Raw genomic sequence first — 22,733 nt, 5'->3', positions numbered from 1 at the left:
GCCTTTCCTGAATCCTCCAGGAGCAGCATGCCTTTGGGACAAGGGTTTCCTGGCCCACCTTACATTCAGGACTGGGCTCTCCAGGTCCCTGCGAAGGACCCTTCTCCCCCAGGCTCCTGGGAGTGAGTCCTCCGGTCAGGGATTCCGTACTGAGAGACAGGACACAGCATCCTCAACCGGACGCATGTGTGCACGCTTGCGTGCGCACGTGCACACACACACACACGCACCCCCCTTCTCCTTCGTTCCCTTCCTCCTTCCCTCTCTCCTCTTCCCCCAGCCGGTGCTGTGACCGGAAGAGCTGTGGCAACCGGAATGAGACGCCCTCTGACCCGGTCATTATTGACAGGTACGGGCTGGGGAGGAGGCCCTGGGAGGCCCCAGCGGGCTGACCGCAGAGTGGGGGGGCGGGGAGGGTGGGCACACCCACCCCCCATTGGTGGCTGGAAGCAGAGAAAACTGCCAGACACCAGGGAGCTGCCCCCCCCTTGCCTCTGCGTGAAGCCCCTGGTGGCAGACTTCCGGGGGCTGGGCTTCCGAGTTCTGCTCCCCGGGGCCGGGCGTGGGGGCGGGGTGGGGAGGAAGTGAACCCCAGCCCAGAGAGCCGCTGGGAGGCCGGAGGGGCTGGTATGGGAAACGCAGGGAAGGAAGGCCGTGTTCTAGTCCCCGCTCCACTTCCACCTCTGCGCTGCTTGACTTGACTTCTCGGAACTTCGTTTCCTTCATTTGAAAAGTGGGGACATACTTGGCAGGTTTCAGTCGCAGGACTGTCAAGGTGATGCATGTAAAAATGCATTCTCCCACCATGATTTTTTAAAATTATTTTATTTCTTTTTGAAGAGCAAATGCATATGTAAGGTACAAAATTCAAAAGGTACAAAAGAGCACCCCGACCCCACGTACGGCAGACTTTTATACCGTAGCTTTTTAAAAATTTCTAACAATATATCTTAGAGATCGCTCCATATTGGAACATAAACCCTGCTTTATTCTCCTTTTAATAGAGAACACATTCACAGGAGCAAAAATTCAAGTTTAGAAGAGTTTATAGCAAGAAGGCTGCCACCTCGGCATCTCACCCATCATTGCCCTCCAGATAAGCAACCTTTGTTAGTAGTTTCTTGGGCATCTTTCTTGACATTGTCTGCCCATAGACAAGAAAATATAGATACATATTCTTTTTGTACGTTTCCTTTTGTGTTTCTAAAAATGATGGCATACAAAATGTACTTTGCAAGCACCTTTCCTTTTTCCTAAGAAACGTGTATATCTGCGAGGTTATATCAGGACACAAGAAGTCTCTTTCCTCTTTTTTGCTACAGCAAAATATTCCATGGTATGGATAAACTCTAATTTCATTCAATAGTCTGCCATTGCTGGACATTTTGGCCGTTTTTGTTCCTTTTCGGAGATAAAATACACTGCAGTGACTTACTTTGTCCCTGTGTCACTTTGCACATAGGTGCACACATAGGAAGGGTATTATAGAAGCAGAATTGCTGGGTCAGAGGAGATGTGCGTTTATAATTTTAATAGTTATTGTCAGTTTGCCCTCTGCGGAAATTACACCAATTGGTATTCGTACCAGCAGTTTTGAGAATGCCTGTTGCCCACACTCTGGCCAATTAAATACATTGTTTATTCATTCAACAAAAAAAATTTTTTTTAATATTCACTCTGTGCCAGGGTCTCTTCTATATTCTGTGGATTAAGCAGTGACCAAAACAGACAAAAGGCTTGTGTTTATGGGCTTACGATCTAGTAGGGGAGATGGATGTGAATGGAATGAATGAAACATAGATTGTGTTAGATGGTGGTAACAGCTAAGGAGAAAAAGCAAGCATCAGGAAAGATCAGAGAGTGTTGAGGAAGGGGGGATTGCAATTTTAGAGTGTTTAAGGAAAGCCTCCCTAAAAAGATGACACTTGAGCCAAGACCTGAAGGAAGGAAGGGAGTGAGCCATGTTTGAACCCAGGGGAAGAATATTCTTGGCAGGAGCAGACCTGATGTGTTTAAGGAACAGCAAGAAAGCACAGGGGACTGGAGCGAGGGGGACAGTGGGAGGAGATGGTGTCAGGGAACCAACGGTGGGGTGAGAGGAAGGCAAGCCCATGCAGACAGGGCCTTGTAAGTTGCATATAGACCATTATAAGGACTTTGGCTTTTATTCTGAATGGCATGGAAGCCAGGGGCGGCAGGGAGGTGTTTGAGAAGAATGAGATGACCTGATTTATATTTTAGCAAGATCACTCTAGCTCGTGTGTTGCCGATGACCTGTAGGAGGCAAGGGTGGAAGCATGGAGATGAATTAGGAAGCCAGTACAGTTATCCAGGTGAGAGAAGGTGGAGGCTGTTATAGAGGGGGTGTTAGGAGGTGGTGGCAGGAAGTGGTTGGACATATTTCATGGACAGAACTAACGAGATTTGTTATGGAAAGAGAGACAAAGTGACAGAGAGTGGAGGGAGTCAAAGACCTATCCCAGATGTCTAACCTGATCAACCTAGAAAGACAGAGTTCCTATTTACTGAGGAGGAAGAGATTTCAGGACAAGCAGGTTTGGGAGGAGGAAGATCAGGAGTTTGGTGTTAAGATGCTTACCAAACGTCCGTGGGGGTGATGAAAAGCAGCTGAAAACATGAATACAGATCTCGAGGGAAAGGTCCAGGCTGTGGATCTAAATCTGAATGAATGAAATCATCGAGGGAATGAAGGCTGAAAGAAAACAGAAGAGGTCCAGGAATTGAATCCTGGGGTGTCCAGTGTTTAGAGGCCATGGAGATGTGGAGCCAGTGAAAGAGAATGACAAGGAACAGCCAAGGAGGTAAAAGGGAAATCAGAGGATTGGAGTGTTCTAGAAGTCCAGATAAGAAACTATTCCAAAAAGGTTGGGGCGCCTGGGTGGCTCAGTCGGTTAAGCATCTGCCTTCGGCTCATGTCATGATCGCAGGGTCCTGGGATCGAGTCCCGCGTCAGGCTCCTTGCTCAGCGGGAAGCCTGCTTCTCCCCTGCCTGCTGCTACCCCTGCTTGTGCTTGCTCTCTCCCTCTCTCTCTGTGTTAAATAAATAAATAAAATCTTAAAAAAAAAAAAAAAACTATTCCAAAAAGGAGGCAACAGTCAACTGCGTCAAATGGCGCTTGTGGAGATGATAAAAAGACCAAGAATTGACCCTTACATTTAGCAATGAGGGGGACATCGGTGACCTCAGCAACAGCTATTTCAGTAGAGTGGAGGGACAGAAGTCTGGTGGGAGAGGTGTCTGAGAACAGAAGAGAGACCGGAGGCAATGAACAGAGGAACTCTGGGAGTTTTGCTCTAAAGGGATCAGAGAAGTGAGGTGGTGGCAGGAGCACAGTGTAAGGCCCAGAGAAAAAAATACAGCTTCTTCAGATGCTGATGAGAAAACCCAGTAGGAAAGGGGGAAATGATGATGCAGGAGATGGAGGGGAAAATTGCTGGAGCCATGTCCTGTAGCCAGTGAAGGGCGTGGTTTAGCTGGGAGCATAGACAGCTAGCCATGGCCAGAGCAAGGAAGTCAGAGAGCCTAGGCCCGGAAGGGGGCAAAAGGGACATACAATGTGGGAGCCCGCAGATGTCCTTTCTCGATTGCTTTGTTTTCTCGGTGAAATGGGAAGCCAGGTCAACAGTTGAGCATGAGGATAGGGAAGGAGACACTAGGGCATAAAACAGGCGTCCAGGAGAGTAAGTGGACCATGGAAATGTCGTGTGATTGCCAAGCAGCACTAAGGGCCTGCCTGAGGTTTGGGGTCATAAATTTAAAGTGAGAAATGTCTCCAGCCATGCTGAGCTGCAGGAGAGTGCCGGTGAAGGACAGGTGAGTGGCCGCGTATATGCAGAGGTAAGGGTTTGCCAGGTGAGTACAGGAAACACAAGAGGGCAGGAGAGTGAAAAGCATATGCAAAGGGTGTTCACGAAAATGGAACAAGAAATTTAAGGGCTACGGAGAGGAATATGGTAAGGTGAAGAGAAGGCAGGATGAATGGAATGTAGGTTCTAATGGGGCCAAACAATTACTGGAGTTGAGGTACCAGAAAGGGGTTGAGCTGGAGTTTAGAAGATGGTTAGACCATGGGTGGTCTGTAGGCAGGATTATTCAGGGAGATTGCATTTATCAGTAAGATGTGGCCAAGGAAAGGTAGAGACAAGGTCATTGAAGGAGAGATGCTTGAGGAATGCAGAGGAGAATGTTTTGGAAGAATTCTCTATCTATGTTGATACTGATTCACAAAGAATTATGACAGGATCATTGTTCAAGAGTACATACAGTGATCCTGCAGGAAAATCTTCAAGGAGTGAAGGCAAGCGATCTTGGGATTGAGAAATGATTGCAACAAGCAGTGGCCACCATACCATTTTTTGTCTTTCTCCATCATCAAAGTGAACTGTGGTATCCTGGTGAATTTCATCTCTCTTACTCTGAGGTTGAGCACGCTTTCAGGTATCTAAACTCTCTGTATTTCCTTTTCTGGGAACTATCTCTTCATTTCCTTTGCTTCTTTTCCTATGAAGGATTGACTTTTGTTATTGATTTGTAGGAGTATATATTAAGGAAATTAGCCCTTTGCATGAGTCGCACAGATTTAGTTGGTTGTTATCTTGTAACTTTTCTTAGGGTGAAACTTGCCCAACCCCTCAATCTTTTAAGTACACTGGATTTTTGTCATATTTGGAAAGGCCTTTCTCACACCAAAATTATTTTTAAAAATTTATCCTGTGGTTTCTTCTGGTCCTTTTATGGTTTCATTGTTTACATTTAAATATTTGGTCCATTTGAAAAAAAATGTAAGTTATTGTATCTCATATCATACATACAAAAGAAAAATATAACAAAATAGAAGTTATGAAGCATAATAATTAATGTACACCTGTGACCTGACCAACAAACTTAAAATTAGAACATTAAAAATATTATTGAAGCCACCTCTATGTTCCTTCACCATCTCATCCCACTGCCTACCCCTCTCCTAAAAGTAATAAGTAAATTGAGTTGTGTGTTCACACACAACTCTCTGAAAAATAATTTACCACATACAGTAAACACTATGTCTAGTTGTGCTTGTTTTTAACTTTATAAAAAGAATATTGTGTTGTAGTAGTCTTCTAAAGTGTTCTTTTTAAATTCAGCATTATATTTTTAAGATTTTTCTTTGTTGCTGTATTTATAGTTGGTCATACTTTGTTTTTGCTATTATAAGCAAAACTGCCCTGAACATTCTTGTCTGTCTCTTCTAATTTGAACAGGTGCAAGAGTGTGTTTAGGATGTAAGCCTAACACTGGAATGGCCAGGTGATAGGGTGTGCACATGATTAACGTTAGGAGTCAATGTCAAACAATTTTCCAAGATGGTTGGGTTGTCCTGAGCCACGCTCCCCACCACCTCCTCACCAACCCTTACTAAGGTCGAACTTCTTAATTTTGGCCAGTTTAGTGGCCACACAGGGAATTTTGTGGGGGCCTTAATTTGCATTTTCCTGATTACGAATGAAGTTGAGCATCTTTTTACTTGTTTATTATTATTTGCATTACTTCTCCTATTAAGTATATGCTAGTCTTTTGCCCATTTTTCCTTTTGAATTGTTTGGAGTTTTTATACTGATTTAAATGGATCTTCATAAGTCCTAGATACTGATCCTTTGTCAGGAAAGTATATTTCAGGTATCACAATGTAGTTGAACTTGCCACTATTTTCCTCATGGTTTTCACTCCGTGTTTTATTTAAGAAATTTTTCCCTATGCTGATTCATAAACATATTCTTCTATATTTTCTTCTAAAGGTTTTACAGTTTTTCATTTTACATTTAGGTTTATAACCCATGTGGAACTAATTTGGGGGCATGGTATGAATTAAGGAATCAATGTAATTGTTTTTACTTATGAATCACTAATTATTCTAGTATCATTTATTAAGTAACTCATCCTTTCCTACTGAACTGCGGCACCATCTGTGTCCTAAATCAGGTTTCCTTCTATTTGTGGGTCTGGTTCTAGACTATTTATTATGTTCCTTTGATTTATTTGATAATCCCTGTGCTAACATCACATTGTTTTAATTACTATAGCTTTATAATTATGATATAAACAAGTGTGTAGGGCAAGCCTCCTGTCCTCCCTTGTTCTTGAGAAGAGTATTGCATTTCTTGGTCTTTTGTGTTTCCACATAAGTTTTAGAATCCACTTATAAAATTACACGTGCGCACACACACACACATCTTTGAGGGCTTTGATTAATATTACAATTAACTTGTACATTAATTTGGAAGAGAATCCACATCTTTATGCTACTGAGTCTTCTTATCCATGAATATGGTTTATCTCTCTATTTATGTATATTTTCCCTAATGCCTTTCAATAAAGTTTTGTAATTTTCTCAATAAAGGCCACACACACTTACTTTTTTTCATTCAATTCACTCATTCAATAAACATTTATTGAGCATTTACTATGTACAAGGCACTGTTCTAGGCTCTAAGAATACCAGAGTAAACAAAAGAGACAAAAATATCTGTTCTCATGGAGGGAGAAGACACAGGGAAGATAGGCAAAAACAATAATTCTAAGTATGTTAGAATGTGATATGTGGAAAAACTAGAGAAAAATAAAACTGATCAGGAATTTAGGTGTCAGGGAAATGTGATTTTTAAATGGAGGGATCACAGTAGGCCAAATTGAAGGTGGAGTTTGAGGAAAGATTTGAAGAGAGAATGAGGCTTTCAGGTGTATGGGCAGCTTATTTCTAATACAATTTATCTTTTGTTGCTATTGCAAATTATATCTTTTGTTATATTTTCTAACTCTTTGTTGATAGTATAGAGAAATGCAATTGATATTTGCATGTGGATCTTTGTCTTTATATTTGTTTTGCTTTTTCTGTGTAGACAGCCATCTTATGCAAACCATAACTGGTTTTTTTTCTATCCAATCCTTATTTTTTTTAAGATTTTATTTATTTATTTATTTATTTATTTATTTATTTATTTTTAAGATTTTATTTATTTATTTGACAGAGAGAGACACAGCGAGAGAGGGAACACAAGCAGGGGGAGTGGGAGAGGGACTTCCCACAGAGCAGGGAGCCTGATGCGGGGCTCGATCCCAGGACCCTGGGATCATGACCTGAGCTGAAGGCAGACACTTAATGGACTGAGCCACCCAGGCGCCCCTTTTTTTTCTTATTTTATTGCACTGACTAGAACCTCAAGTACAGCATTGAATATAAGCAGTGGCCATAGCATTCTTGTCTTGTTTTTTATTTTAAAGAAAATGTTTCCAACGTTTCACCATTAAAAACATGGTTAACTGTAGCCATTCGGTAGCTATACTCTATCAGGTTAAAAAAGTTTGATAAGTGATTTTTTGTTTTGGGGGATTTTTTAAATCATAAATGGATGTTGCATTTCACATATTGCTTTTCTCTGCATGTATTGAATTGATGAGATAGCCTTTCTCCTTCAAATTATTAATGCACTGAATTTCATTAATGGTTTTCCTAATCCTGAATTACTCCTGATATAAACCTAACTAGATAATGGTTTACTATCTTCTCTATATGCTGCAGGATTTGCATTGTTAATAACATTTTTAGTTTTTGCATTTATGTTCAACAGTGATTGGCTTGTAATTATCTTATAATGTCCAGGTATGATTTTGACAGTTAGTGATATACCAGCCTCAAATAATTAAAAGAGGCATAGTTCTTTCTTTTACTATTTGCTGGATGAGTTTGTGTAAGTTTGGAATGATTTGTTACTTGAAAATTCATTATAATTTGCCTTGAGTTTGTGGGGATGAGAAGGAGATTCGTTTTTTTTTAAATGGTCATAGATAATTCAGGCCTTCTATTTCTTTTTTACTCTGTTTTGGTGAGTTATATTTTTTAAGGAATTTGTACATTGTACCTAAGTTTTCAAATTTGTTTCCATAAAGTTGTTCATGATGTTCGCTTATCTTTTTGATCTCTGTTGTATTTTTAGCTATGAACTTTTTCCATTCTTGATATTGTTTGACGCATATCTTTCTCCTTGATAAGTTTTGCCAGCAATTTGTCACTTTTATTAGTCTTTTCTAAAAACTGATTTCTAGGGGCACCTGAGTGGCACAGTAGGTTAAGTGTCCAACTCTTGGTTTTGGCTCAGGTCATGATCTCAGGGTTGTGAGATGGAGCCCCACATCGGGCTCCACACTCAGCGTGGAGTCTGCTTGGGATTCTCCCTCCCTCTCCCTCTGCCTTTCCTGCTCATGCTCTCTCTCTCTCTCAAATAAATAAATAAATCTTTAAATATATATATATATAAACTAACTTTTAGCTTTATTGATCTTTTTCTAATGTGTGTTTGCCATGCATTACATTAATTCTGCATTTATCTTTATTTTCTCCCTTCTTCTTTCATTGGGTTTATTTTGTTTTTTCCTAATTTCTTGAGTTGGATACTTAGCTCATTAATCACTGACCTTCTTCCTTACTAATACAATCATTTAAGGCTATCATATTTCTTTCTTTTTTTTTTCCAAAGATTTTATTTATTTATTTGACAGAGAGAGGGACACAGCGAGAGAGGGAACACAAGCAGGGGCAGAGGGAGAGGGAGAAGCAGGCTTCCTGTGGAGCAGAGAGCCCGACATGGGGCTCGATCCCAGGACCCTGGGATCATGACCCAAGCCGAAGGCAGACGCTTAATGACTGAGCCACCCAGGTGTTCAAGGCTATCATATTTCCTTAAAATACTACTTTTCCTGTATCGCACATTTTCACATCTCATATTTTTATTACCACTCAGTTTCAAGGATTGTTAAATTTCTGTTACGACTTCTTTTTCAATTCATGGGATAGTTAGAGGTGTGTTTCCTTATTCTTTATTTTTCAATTAACTTTATGAGGTATAATCGGTATGCAATAAAATGCACATAAAGTATACAATTTGAAAAGTTTTGACATATGTATATACTGATGAAACCATCACCACAATTAAAATAGTGAACATATCCTTCATCCCTAAAAGTTTCCGCATGCCCCCTTGGAATCTCTTCCTCTCTCCCCTTACCTCTATCCTCAGGCAACCATTTCTCTGCTTTCTGTCATTATAGATTGGTTTGCATTTTGTAAAATTTTATATAAATGAAATTATACAGTGTGTGCTTTTTTTTGTCTAGGTTTTTGCACTCAGCTTAATCTTTTTTGTGTGTTTCATCCATGTTGTTGCATGTATCAATAGCTCATTTCTTTTTTATTCCTGAGTGGTATTCCATTGTATGAATATAGCAAAATTATTTTGTGCCATCACCTCTTGATAGACATTTGGGTTGTTTCCAATTTATAGCTATTACAAATAAAGCTTTACAAACATTTATGTACAAGTCCTTTTATGGACAAATGCTTTCATTTCTCTTGGGTAAAATCCTAGGAGTGGAATGGTTGGATCTTATGGTAAAAGTATGTTTAACTTTATAAGTAATTACCTAACTGATTTCCAAAGTGGTTGTGCCATTTTACATTCCCACCAGCAGTGTATGAGAGTTGTAGTTCCTCTGTATTCCCATCAGCATGAGAACAGTCTATCTTTTTAATTTTAGTCATTCTAATAGATGTGTGGTGGTATCTCATTGTGGTTTTAATTTATACATCCTAATGACTGGTGATGTTGAACATCTTTTCATGTGCTTATTTGCCATCCATATATTTTCTTTGAAGAAGTATCTGTTCAAATATTCCACCATCATCTCCCTTCTTATTGTGTTGTTTTCTTATTACTGAGTTGTAGGAGTTCTTTATATATTGTGGATACAAGTCAGATATCTATTTTACAAAAATTTTTTCCCAGGCGGTGACTTGTCTTTTCATTCTCCTAGCAGTGTTATTTGAAGAATACAAGTTTTTAAATTTTCATGAAGTCCAGTTTATAAATTTTTTTCTTTTATGTACTATGCTTTTGATGTCATAGCTAAAAAATCTTAAATCAGTGACCTCAGCTTTTGTTCTAGGAAACCAGAAAAAGGAGATGAAATTAAATCCAAAGTAAACAGAAGAAAAGAACTAATAAATATCAAAATACGAAACAGATAAACAATAGAGAAAATCAATGAAACCAGAAGCTGGTTCTTTTAGAAGATCAATAAAATGGTTAAACCTATAGCCAGACTGATCAGAAAAAAAAAGAGAGAAGACACAGTTTGCCAATATCAGAAATGAGAGTGGTGACATCACTATAGATTCTAGAGATATTAAATAGATTGGGAATATTATGAACAATTTTATGCTGACAAATTCAACAATTTAGGCCACTTATATATTTAATGTAATTATTGATACGGTTATGTTTGAGTCTGTCTTGATATTTTCTTTCTGTTTGTTTTCTGTTCTCTTCTTAGTTCTTTTTTTTTCCATTCTCTTAGATTATTCAAGTATTTTTTATTATTAATTCATTTATTTCCTTTGTTGGCTTATTAGCAAAAGTATTTTGTTATTTTAGTGATTGCTTTAGGACTTAAAGTACACACCTTTCAGTTATTGTAGCCTACTTCCAGTTATACCACTTCATGCATATTATGCTATTGTCATGAATTCTATTTTTATATGTTATAAAATCCACAATACATGGATATTTTTGTTTAAGCAGTCAATTATTTTTAAAGAGATTTTTAAAATATGAAAAATATACATTTGCCCATGTAGTCACCATTTCTCTCTCTACCATTGCTCTTCATTCTTTTCTGTAGACCCAGATTTCCATTTTTCTTATGTCTGAAGGGCATCCTTTAATATTTGTTTGTATTTTAACTGGGTATGGAATTCTAGATTGACTTTTGTTGTTAAGGTGTTCCACTGTTTTCTCTCTGGCATTTCTGATGAGAAATCTGATACCATCATTATTTTTGTTCTTCTGTACATAAACATGTCTTTTATCTCTGGCTGCTTTTAAGATTTTTCTCTTTATTATTCATTTTTTTCAAGATTTTATTTATTTACTTTGGAGATAGAGTGGGGGGAGGAGCAGAGGGAGATGGACAAGCAGACTCTGTGCTGAGCACAGAGCCCGACACAGGGCCCAATCCCACGGTCCTGAGATCATGACCCCAGCCAAAATCAAGAGTTGGATGCCCAATCGACTGAGCCACCCAGGTGCCCCTTTATTATTCATTTTTAACAACTTGATTATGATATGTCTTGTGTAGTTTTTCTTCATATTTCATGTGCTTGGAGCTCATTGATCTTTTTGGATCTATGAGGTTACAGTTTTCATTACATTTGGCAAGTTTTTTTTTTTTTAAGATTTTTATTTATTTATTTGAGAGACAGTGTGAGCGGGGGAGGGGGCAAAGGGAGAGGGAGAGGGAGAAGCAGACTCCCCGCTGAGCAGGGAGCCCGATGTGAGGCTTGATCCCAGGACCCTGGGATCATGACCTGAGCCAAAAGCAAATGCTTAACCAACTGAGCCACCCAGGCGCCCCTTTTTGGAAAGTTTTTTACCATTATTTTCTCAAGTATTTTTCTGTGCATCATCCCCGTGGCCCCACTCCTTTGGGAACACCAATTACTCCAATTACAAATACTAAACTGCTGAGGTTGTCCTGCAGCTCACTCACATTTCATTTTAGGGGATTTTGTTTTGTTTGTTTTGTTTTTCATTTTGGATAGTTTCTACTGCCATGCCTCAAGTTCACTAATCCTTTCTTTGGCACTGTTTCATCTGTTGTTAATCCAAACAATATATTTTTTTATCTTAAACGTTGTAGTTTTCATCTCTACAAGTTTGATTTGTATCTTTTTTTATATATCTTCCATGTCTCTACTTAAATTTTTGAATTTAACAAATACTGTTATAACTACTCTTTTAATGACTTTTTCTGCAGCTTCTAACATCTGTGTCTATTCTATTTCAGTTGATTGATTATTCTTATTATGTGTCTTATTTTTTTGCATCTTGGCATGCCTGGCATTCTGTAATTAGATGCCAGACATTATGAATTTTTCCTTGTTGGGTGTTGGATATTTTTGTATTCCTATAAATCTTCTTGAGCTTTGTCCTGGGATGCAGTTAAGTTACTTGGAAATAGTTTGAACTTTTTGAGTCTTGATTCCATGATTTATTAGATGGTTCCACAGCAATACTTAGTCTAGGACTAATTATTCCCCACTACTAAAGTAAGACCTTCTTGAGTACTCTACCCATTATCCCATGAATTATGAGTTTTTCAAGTCTAGCTAGTAGAAACAGGCACTATTCCCATCTCTATTCAAGCACTAGGACTGTTCTCTATATTCCTTTTGGGAGTTCTTTCCTTGGCCTTGGGTAATTTCTTCATATGAACACACTGATCAGTACTCTACTAAATACTCAAGGGGGACCCTTCACAAGTTTCTGGTTTCTCTTTCTATGTACCTCTCTCCTCTATGAGGCTCTATCCTATGAAGTCTAGCTACCTTGGTCTCTGGACTCTCAGTACATCTCCTCAATTCTGGGGTCTGCTAGGCTCTGCCTCAGTTCCCCCTCCTGTGCTGTGGTCTGGAAACTCTTAAAGCAATATAGTGAGACATTTGTCATGTTCACCTCATTTATTTCCCATCTTTTATTTATTTTTTTTTAAGATTTTATTTATTTATTTGACAGAGGCACAGCGAGAGAGGGAACACAAGCAGGGGTAGTGGGAGAGGGAGACGCAGGCTTCCCGCTGAGCAGGGAGCCCGATGTGGGGCTCGATCCCAGGACCCTGAGATCATGACCTGAGCCGAAGGCAGACGCTTAACGACTGAGCCACCCAGGCGCCCCTATTTCCCATCTTTTAGAGATCACTGTCTTTTGTTGTCTGATGTCTATTACCTTGAAAAATGTTTTGTGCATTTTGTCTGGTTTGTTTTGTTTTCTTTTGTTTTGTTTTGTTTTCAGGACACAGGTAAATGTGGTCTCTGTTACTCTATCTTGGTTAGAAGCAGAAGTAGAAGTGTGTTTTTTAATTCCCAAACATGTGGTGTTTTCTATTTATTTTTTTTTCCTTAAGATTTTATTTATTTATTTGAGAGAGAGAGAACAAGATACAGAGAGCATGAGAGGGAGGAGGGTCAGAGGGAGAAACAGACTCCCCGCTGAGCAGGGAGCCTGATGTGGGACTCGATCCCGGGACTCCAGGACCATGACCTGAGCCGAAGGCAGTCGCTTAACCAACTGAGCCACCCAGGCGCCCTCTATTTATTTTTGTTACTAATTTCTAACCTAATTGTGTGTCTAATAGGTCCACCACTTTATATATATGTCCATTAAGTCAAGATTTTTTTTAAAGATTTTATTCATTTGAGAGAGAGAGAATGAGTGAGAGAGAAAGTGAGCATGACTTGGGGGAGCAAGAGGGAGAAGCACACTCCCCTCTGACCAGGGACCCCCAGTGCAGGGCTCAATCCCAGGATCCTGGGATCATGACCTGAGCTGAAGGCAGAAGCTTAACTGAGCCACCCAGGCACCCCTAAATCAAGATTGTTAACTGTGTTGTCCAGATCTGTCTTTATCTATGTCTGCTTGACCTATTAAAAATTGAGAGATGAGGTTATAATCTTCACATGAACTTTCAGCTTATCTTTGTGGGCTTCACCAATTTTTTTTATATATACATATCAAAATTTATATATATTAATATCAAAAATTGATGGAACCCACAAAGATAGGTCAAAAGTTCATGTGGGAGATTAATATATACAATATGTAATTAATAATATATATGTATATTATTGACTATTTTATTGAGTGTGGACAAGTTTTAAAATCTTATAACTTTTTTCTGGGTTGAACTTTTTATCGGCATTTATTGGTCCTTTATTTCTAATATATATTTTGCTTTAAAGTCCGTTTTATCTGATATTATTTACAGGCTCTCTTAACTTATTTTTGGTTATATTTGCATCATACACTTTTTTTTATTAGTTATGTTAATCACCATACATTACATTATTAGTTTTTGATGTAGTGTTCCATGATTCATTATTTGTGTATAACACCCAGTGCTCCATGCAGAACGTGCCCTCTTTAATACCCATCACCAGGCTAACCCACCCTCCCACCCCCCTCCCCTCTAGAACCCTCAGTTTGTTTTTCAGAGTCCATCATCTCTCATGGTTCATCTCCCCCTAAGATTTCCTCCCCCTTCATTCTTCCCCTCCTGCTATCTTCTTCGTCTTTTTTTTTTTTTAACATATAATGTATTATTTGTTTCAGAGGTACAGATCTGTGATTCAACAGTCTTGCACAATTCACAGCGCTCACCATAGCACATACCATCCCCAATGTCTATCACCCAGCCGCCCCATCCCTCCCACCCCCCACCACTCCAGCAACTCTCAGTTTGTTTCCTGAGATTAAGAATTCCTCATTTCAGTGAGGTCATATGATACATGTCTTTCTCTGATTGACTTATTTCGCTCAGCATAACATTCTCCAGTTCCATCCACGTCGTTGCAAATGGCTTGCATCATACACTTTTATTCATCCTTTATTTTCAACCATTATGTGTCCTTATGTTTCAAGTATTTCTCTTTTAACAGCATATTGCTGGATTTTTTTTTTTAAATCCAGTCTGTTTTTTATTTTTTTTATTTTTATTTTTTTAAAGATTTTATTTATTTATTTGACAGAGAGAGACACAGTGAGAGAGGGAACACAAGCAGGGGGAGTGGGAGAGGGAGAAGCAGGCTTCCTGCTGAGCAGGGAGCCCGATGCGGGGCTCGATCCCAGGACCCTGGGATCATGACCTGAGCTGAAGGCAGACGCTTAACGACTGAGCCACCCAAGTGCCCCTCCAGTCTGTTTTTTAACTGGCAAATTAAGTCCATTTTCTTTATTGAGATTATTTATTTATTTCAACTATATTCTACCATCTTACTTTGTGCTTTTTATTTGTTCCACCTCTTCTGTGTTTCTTTGTTTTCCTCTCTTGCTATATAAAAAATTGAGAATTTTGTGATGTAGTGTATGTGTTTCTTATTGCATTTTCCCTTCTACTGGTTTAGAAGTTTATTCCCTTAATTTCTATTCTTTTAGTTACTACCCTCAAAATTTACTATGTATTCTTAACAAAGTCATAATTTCTTTCCTAATACTAGAATCTTGGATGGTGGTGTGCTGGAGCTGGCTCATACCAGTTCACAAGAGCTAATTATTAGTATCTCTTTTCAACTCCATATTCAGTGACATCACATGGGTAGCTTAAAATCAGCCACAGAGGGAACATATATAATCATGGAAATCAAAAACATAAATCATGGGTTCCCCCCCACCAAAAATGATTGTTAAATATTTACCAGCTCACCACTGATCTCAGGCCATTTTATTACCCCTGCCCTATTTATAAGATATGTGGCCCAGAATTTTAATTCTTTCAAAATTCCACACATTGTTAATATTTTTAATTATGTATGAAATTTTTTTCTTTAGATTTATCAGGGGTTTTTTTTGCTTATCTTTTTTTTTTTCCTTGCATCTTACAACTTCCTCTGGGGTCCCTTTCTCTTCTTCTGAAGTACATCTTTTAGAAGTTCCTAATTTAGTGAAGGTCTGTGGTGGTAAACAGCATGCTCACTTTTGTTTTACTATCAGTGTCTTTATATCACTGTGTTTCTTGAAAGGTGGCTTTCCTGGGAACATAATTCTAGATTGATAGTTATTTTTTTTACTTAGCACTTTGAAAATGCTTCCATTGCTGCTGTTGAAAAGTGCAGCATAACTGTCATTCTTCTGTCAGTAAACTCCCTTTCCTCTCTGTCTGTATATAAGAGCTTCTCTTTGTCTTTGGAGTTCTTCAGTTTACTCTAATTTGTCTGGTTGTGAATTTTTTTTTTTTAATCCTGCTTAGAATTTGTTGATATTCTTGTATCTGTGGATTTATATCTTTCATCACTTCTAGAAATTTCTCAGCCTTTGCCTAATGTTACATCTCAGTTATATTCTCTCTTTTCTCCTTACAGCACTTCAAATGACACTCCAATTTAGACCTTTAATTCTGTCCTCCATATATCCTAAACAATTTTATATGTCTGACCTATTTTTCTCTTTGTACTGCATTCTGGGTAATTCTTTTTTATTCATCTCCTCGTTTACTAATTCCCTTTAGTTGTATCTAAACTATTGTTTAATTTATCCAGGGAGCTACTGATTGCAGTGATTTTATTTTCCATTTCTAAAAGTTTTATTTAGTTCTTTTTCAACTATGTCTGGTTACTTGGGAAGGTCTCTTGGTGCTTACTCATTTTTTTAATTAACTTTTTATTTCTTTAAAATATTTGTGGTTATTTTACGTTCAGTACTTGATAATTCCAATATCAGAAGACCTTGGGTTCTATATCTGTTGTTCATTACTTCTGCTGACTCTTATTCATGATGGCTTGTTTCTTTGGTGTTTTTGTTGTTATTATTGTGGTAGTGATTATTTTAACTCGTATTTGGTTGAATCACATCAGGGCCAGAATAGGCTACACTTTCCTCTGGAAGGATATGTTTGATTCCACCGGGAATAGGCAGTGCTGCCAAACTGGGACCTTTCTAGGTTCCTCAGAGGATTCAGGGCCCTCATCTAGTGGTCCCTGTTCTCCATCCCAGTGTGTTCGTATTGCCGTTTGACACCAGTACAACCCTAATATTTGTGCTAGCTCATAGCTCATAGCTCCCACTTAGATTTCAACTTCTTGTTTTGGGTTTGTTTCTTTTTTTAAATCCTTGGAGATTTTCCTTACCTTTTAGATAAACTTCAGGATATGGTCGTATTGGGAAGGCACTTTATTTATTTATTTATTCATTTATTTATTTATTTGTTTATTTTAAGTAGGCTTCATGTCCAGTGTGGAGCCCAACTCAGGGCTTGACCTCATGACCCTGAGATCAAGACCTAAGCTGAGATCAAGAGTCAGACACTTAACTGACTGAGACACCCAGGTGCCCCAGGAAGGCACTTTAAAGATATGTAATCTAACATAATACTGGAAGAGGAAATCATCCATTTGGAATTTACCCTGGTTAAAGTTAGGAAATATGGGTTCACCTAGGGGCCCCTGAGTGGCTCAGTCTGTTAAGCATCTGCCTTCAGCTCGGGTCATGATCCCAGGGTTCTGGGATTGAGCCCCGCATGCGGCTCCCTGCTCAGTGGGAAGCCTGCTTCTCCCTCTCCCTCTGCCTCTCCCACCAGCTTGTGCTCTCTCTCTTGCTGGCTCACTCTCTCCCTCTCTCAAATAAATAAACAAAATCTTAAAAAAAAAAAGAAATATGGGTCCACCTATGTTTTTTTCTGATAGCTCTAATTGTCCCAATAGCAATTATTGAATAATCCATCTTTCCCTGCCAATTGTAAATATCACCCATGCTATATTCTAAATGTAATTATTTGTATTTCTGGACTTTCCATCCTATATCATTATCCAATCTATTTATTCATGTGGGAATATGATGCTATTTTAATTTTGAATATTTATAACATTTTTTAGTAACAGGTAGATCTAGTACTCCTCTGCATTATTCTTATATTGTAGAATTTTCCCAACTATTCTTTTATTCTTTTTTTTTTTTTTGAGAGAGAGAGAGAAGGCGCAAGTGTGGGGGAGGAGCAGAGGGAGAGGTAGAGAATCAAGCAGACTCCGTGCCAAGCATGGACTTGACATGGGACTTGATCTCACAACCCTCAGATCATGACCTGAGCTGGACGCTCAAGCTGAGATCAAGAGTTGGACGCTTAACCGACTGAGCCACCCAGGTGCTCCCCCCAACTATTCTTAATTATTTTTTTATATTAACTTTACAGTTACATTGTCTAGGTCATCAAAAAATTACTTACTGATGTCATTTTTCTAATTGTGGTAAAAAACGACATAACATAAAATTTACTATCTTTATCATTTTAAAACATACAGTTCAGTAGTGTTAAATATATTCACATTGTTGGGCAACAAATTTCCAGAACTTTTTCTTTCTGCAAAACTGAAACTCTGTACCTGTTAAACAGCAACTCCCCATTTCCCCCTCTCCCCAGTCCTGGTACCACCATTCTACTTTCTGTTTCTCTAAATCTGGCTACTTTGGATACCTCATATAAGTAGAATCATACAGTATTTGTCTTTTTGCAGCTGGCTTATTTCACTTCACATACTCTCCTCAAGGTTCATCCATGTCGTAGCATATAACAGGATTTCCTACCTTTTTAAGGCTGAATAGTATTCTATTTTACATATATACCACATTCATCTATCAATGAACATTTGGGTGCTTCCATTTTTTGTCTATAATAAATAATGCTGCTATAAATATGAGTGTGAAAATATCTCTTTGAGACCCTACCCTTTGGATATATAACCATAAATGGGATTGCTGGATCATATGACAGTTCTTTATTAAATCTTTTGAGGAACCTCCATACTGTTTTCCATAACAGTTGCACCATTCTACAATTTCATCAAGCATGGACAAGGGTTCTAATTTCTCCACTTCTTCACCAACACTTTTTTTTATAGTAGCCATCCTAATGAGTGTGAGATGATATCTCATTGTCTTTTTTTTTTTAAGATTTTTTATTTTAAATAATCTCTACACCCAGTGTGGGGCTCAAACTCACAACCCCAAGATCAAGAATCACATGCTCTACCAACAGAGCCAGCCAGGTCCCTCAATATCTCATTGTTTTTATTTGCATTTCTCTAATGATAAGTGATGTTAAGCATCTTTTCAGATGCTTGTTGGCCATTTCTACATCATCTCTGAAGAAATCTCTATAAAGTCATTTTTGCATTTTTGTCATTCGGTTATTTGGTTTTTGTTGTTATTGAGTTTTAGGAGTTCTTTATATATTCTGGATATTAACTCTTCTTCAGATATATGATTTGCAGATATTTTCTCCCATTCTTTAAGTTGCCTTCCACTCTATTGATTGTGTGTCATATTTATTGAGATCATGTTTAATTCAGATTAACCTGGGTGAAAATGAAATTTTTATGATGCTAAGTCTTGAAAGTGTTCATGTGAAATGTAGCTCATTTATTGTATGAGAGGCAATAAGGAGGATTGTTCAAGTCTCCTATTCCCTTGTTGATCTTCTGCCTAGTATTTCTATTATTGAAAGTAGCACGTTAGAGTCTCCAATTATTGTTGTTGAATTATCTATGTCTTCCTCCAGTTCTGTCATTTTTTGTTTCTTGTATTTTGGAGCTCTATTATCAGGTGCGTATAAGTTTATAATTATTATTTCTTTCTGACAGATTAACATTTTAACATAAAATGTCTTTATCTCTTGTAACAATTTTGTGTTAAAGTCTATTTAGAATGGTATTAATAAAGTTGCTCCAGCTCTCTTCTGGTTAGTTTTCTTGATACATCTTTTCCAACCCTTTTATTTTCAACCTATTTCTTTTTTTAAAAAATATTTATTATTATTATTTTTTTAAAGATTTTTTTTATTTATTTATTTGACAGAGAAAGACATAGCGAGAGAGGGAACACAAGCAGGGGGAGTAAGAGAGGGAGAAGCAGGCTTCCCCGTGGAGCAGGGAGCCCGATGTGGGGTTCGATCCCAGGACCCTGGGATCACGACCTGAGCCGAAGGCAGACACTTAACAACTGAGCCACCCAGGCGCCCCAATATTTATTATTATGAGCTTACTTTATTTTATTTTATTTTTTTAAAGATTTTATTTACTTATTTGACAGAGAGAGACACAGCGAGAGAGGGAACACAAGGGGGGAAGTGGGAGAGGGAGAAGCAGGCCTCCCACCGAGCAGGGAGCCCAATGCAGGGCTCAACCCCAGGACCCCGGGATCATGACCCGAGCTGAAGGCAGATGCTTAATGACTGAGCCACCCAGGCGCCCCTATTTTCAACCTATTTCTATCTTTGAATCTAAACCATGCCTTGCATAGACATCATATAGTTAGATTATGTTCTTTAATCCATTCTGCCAATCTCTGCCTTTTAATTTGAGCACTTAATCCATTTACATCTAATGTACTTACTGATAAAGTAGGATTTATGTCTGCCATTTTGCAATGTGTCTTCTGTCATATTTCCTCTATTCCTCTATTATTGCCTTTTTGTGTGTGTTAAATTGATATTTTCCAGTGTACTGTTTTAATTCTGTTATTGTTGTTACTGTATTTTTAAGTAATATTCTTAGTGGTTGTTCTGGGAATTACAATTAATATCTTAATTTAAAACAATCTGGGGTGCCTGGGTGCTCAGTCGTTAAGCGTCTGCCTTTGGCTCAGGTCATGATCCCAGGGTCCTGGGATCGAGCCCCACATTGGGCTCCATGCTCGGCAGGAAGCTTGCTTCTCCCTCTCCCACTTCCCCTGCTTGTGTTCCCTCTCTTGCTGTGTCTCTCTCTGTCAAATAAATAAATAAATAAATAAATAAATAAATAAATAAAACAATCTAATTTAGGGATGCCTGGGTGGCTCAGTTGGTTAAACATCTCACTTCGGCTCAGGTCATGATCTCAAGGTCCTGGGATCAAGCTCTGCATCAGGCTCCACACTCAGCAGGGAGTCTCCCTCTGCCCCTCCCCCCACTTGTGCACTCTTGCTCTCTCTCTCTCTCTCAAATAAATAAAATCTTTTGAAAACCAATCTAATTTAGATGAATATCAACTTAATTTCAATATATACAAAACAATGCTCTAATACAGCTCCATTGCCTCAGTTCTCCTTTGCTATATCCTTGTCAATCACATTGTATTTTTACCCATTATAAGCCCATCATCACGGTTTTATAATGACTGTGTCCATTAATATTTCTTTTTTTAAAGATTTTATTTATCTGAGAGAGAGAGAGAGAGCCAGGGAGAGAACATGAGCAAAGGGGCGGGGCAGAGGCAGAAGCAGACTCCCCACTAAGCAGGGAGCCCAATGCGGGGCTCAATCCCAGGACCCTGGGATCATGACCTGAGCCGAAGGCAGATGCTTAACCAACTGAGCCACCCAGGTGCCCCATTCCCATTAATATTTCTCATAAAAAAGATCTAACTTAAAGAAAGATCACTAACAAATGAGGAATTCTCTCAATTTTTGTTTATCTGAAAATGTCATAATTCATCTTTCATATTTATTTAATTTTTCAAAAATTTATGCTTCATGTTTGAAGGATAGTTTTGCTGGATATAGAATTTTTCGTTGACAGTCGTTTTCTTTCACTACTTCAAATGTCATCCCACTATTGTCTGACCTCCATAGTTTTGGATGAGAAGTCAGCTGTTAATCTCATTGAGGCTCTCTTGTAGGTAATGAGTTGCTTCCTTGTTGCTTCCCAGATTCTGTCTTAAGCTTTTGAGTTTGAGTATGATGTGTCTACATTGTGGATCTCTTTGAGTTCCTACTACTTGGAGTCCATTAAGCTTCTTGGATGTGCAGAATAAGGTTTTTCACCAAATTTAGGAAGTTTTTGGCAATTATTTCTTCAAACATTCTTTCTGTCCATTTCCCTTTCTTCTTTCCTATTGGGGCTTCCATTATGAATATGTTAGTATGCTTGATGGTTTCCCACAACATCTTAGACTTTGTTCACTCTTCTTTGTTCTTTTTCCTTTCTGCTCCAGAACTAATCTCAACTGACCTATCTACAAATTCACTGATTTTTTGTTTTTGTCAACTCAGATGTGCTGTTAAGTTTGTCTAGAAATTTTTCATTTTGGTTGTCCTTTTCAGCTCCTGAATTTTTTTTAAAGTTTTATTTATTTATTTGAGAGAGAGACAGAGGGAGCACAAGTGGGGGCAGGGGCAGAGGGATAGGGACATGCAGAGTCCCCACTGAGTGGGGAGCCCAGTGAGGGGCTCAATCCCAGGGCCCTGAGATCATGACCTGAGCCAGAGTCAGACACTTAACTGACTGAGCCACCCAGGTGTCCCACAGTTCCTGAATTTAAATGTGGTTCCTTTTTTTTTTTTTTTTAATTTGTATCTCTTTATTGATGTTCTCTATATGGTGAGGTATTCTCGTACTTTAATTCTTTAAACATATCTATATTGGCTGATTTAAAGTCTTTATCTAGTAAATCTATATGTGGACTTCTTCAGGGACCATTCCTATTAATGCTTTATTTCTCATGTATGGGCCATACTTTCCTGTTACTTTGCACATCTCATAATTATTCATTGAAAACTGGGCATTTTAATAATACAATGTAATAACTGGAAATCAGCTCCCCCTTCCCAATGTTTGTTGCTGTTAATCTTTGTTTACTTAGTGACTTTTGTGGACTAATTCTATAAAGTCTTGTCATGTGTGGCCACTAAAGTTTTTGTTCAGTTAGCTTCGTGGTCAGCTTATGATTGGACAGGCATTCCTAAACAGCTTAAACCAATTTGTCTTCAATCATTTGCCAAATCATTTGCTGCATATGTGTTGGGGCATGCCTTCAACGTTCCAGCAATTTACAACCCTGACTTAACTTCCTGCTTGTGCAGGTTTTAGGATCAGCCAGAGATAAGAGACTAGGGCCTTCTAAGATCTTTCCTGGACATGTGCTCTTCCCTGCACATGCACATGGCCTCCTAGATCTCCAGGAATATATGAAACTTCTCAGAGTCCCCCCATGAACATGTCATTCCCACTTTTTCCTTTAAAGTTTTCGGCCAGACTCTTGTTTTCCCCAACTAATGTCACTGCCTCCAACCACAGCAATGTTAAACAATTGACAGTGGTTGTTTTCAACAAACACCGTGAGGATAGGGATTTTCCCAATAAGCAAGCTCTGGGTCAGGTCAAATGA

At 38.5% G+C, this 22,733-nt stretch overlaps 1 protein-coding gene across 2 annotated transcripts in view; it reads left to right on the top strand.

Moving 5' to 3' along the window:
* EBF4 (EBF family member 4) overlaps positions 1–22,733 on the top strand; it is a 57,842-nt gene that overhangs the window by 14,520 nt on the left and 20,589 nt on the right. For both annotated transcript variants that reach the window (XM_078057028.1, XM_036093161.2), the window contains one exon: positions 281–349. In XM_078057028.1, coding sequence (XP_077913154.1) covers positions 281–349 — 69 coding nt within the window. The remainder of the gene's footprint in view (positions 1–280; positions 350–22,733) is intronic.

This window comes from Halichoerus grypus, chromosome 10, assembly GCF_964656455.1.
Source record: "Halichoerus grypus chromosome 10, mHalGry1.hap1.1, whole genome shotgun sequence".
Classification (NCBI taxonomy): domain Eukaryota; kingdom Metazoa; phylum Chordata; class Mammalia; order Carnivora; family Phocidae; genus Halichoerus; species Halichoerus grypus.
This window is presented reverse-complemented; position numbering and strand designations above follow the sequence as displayed.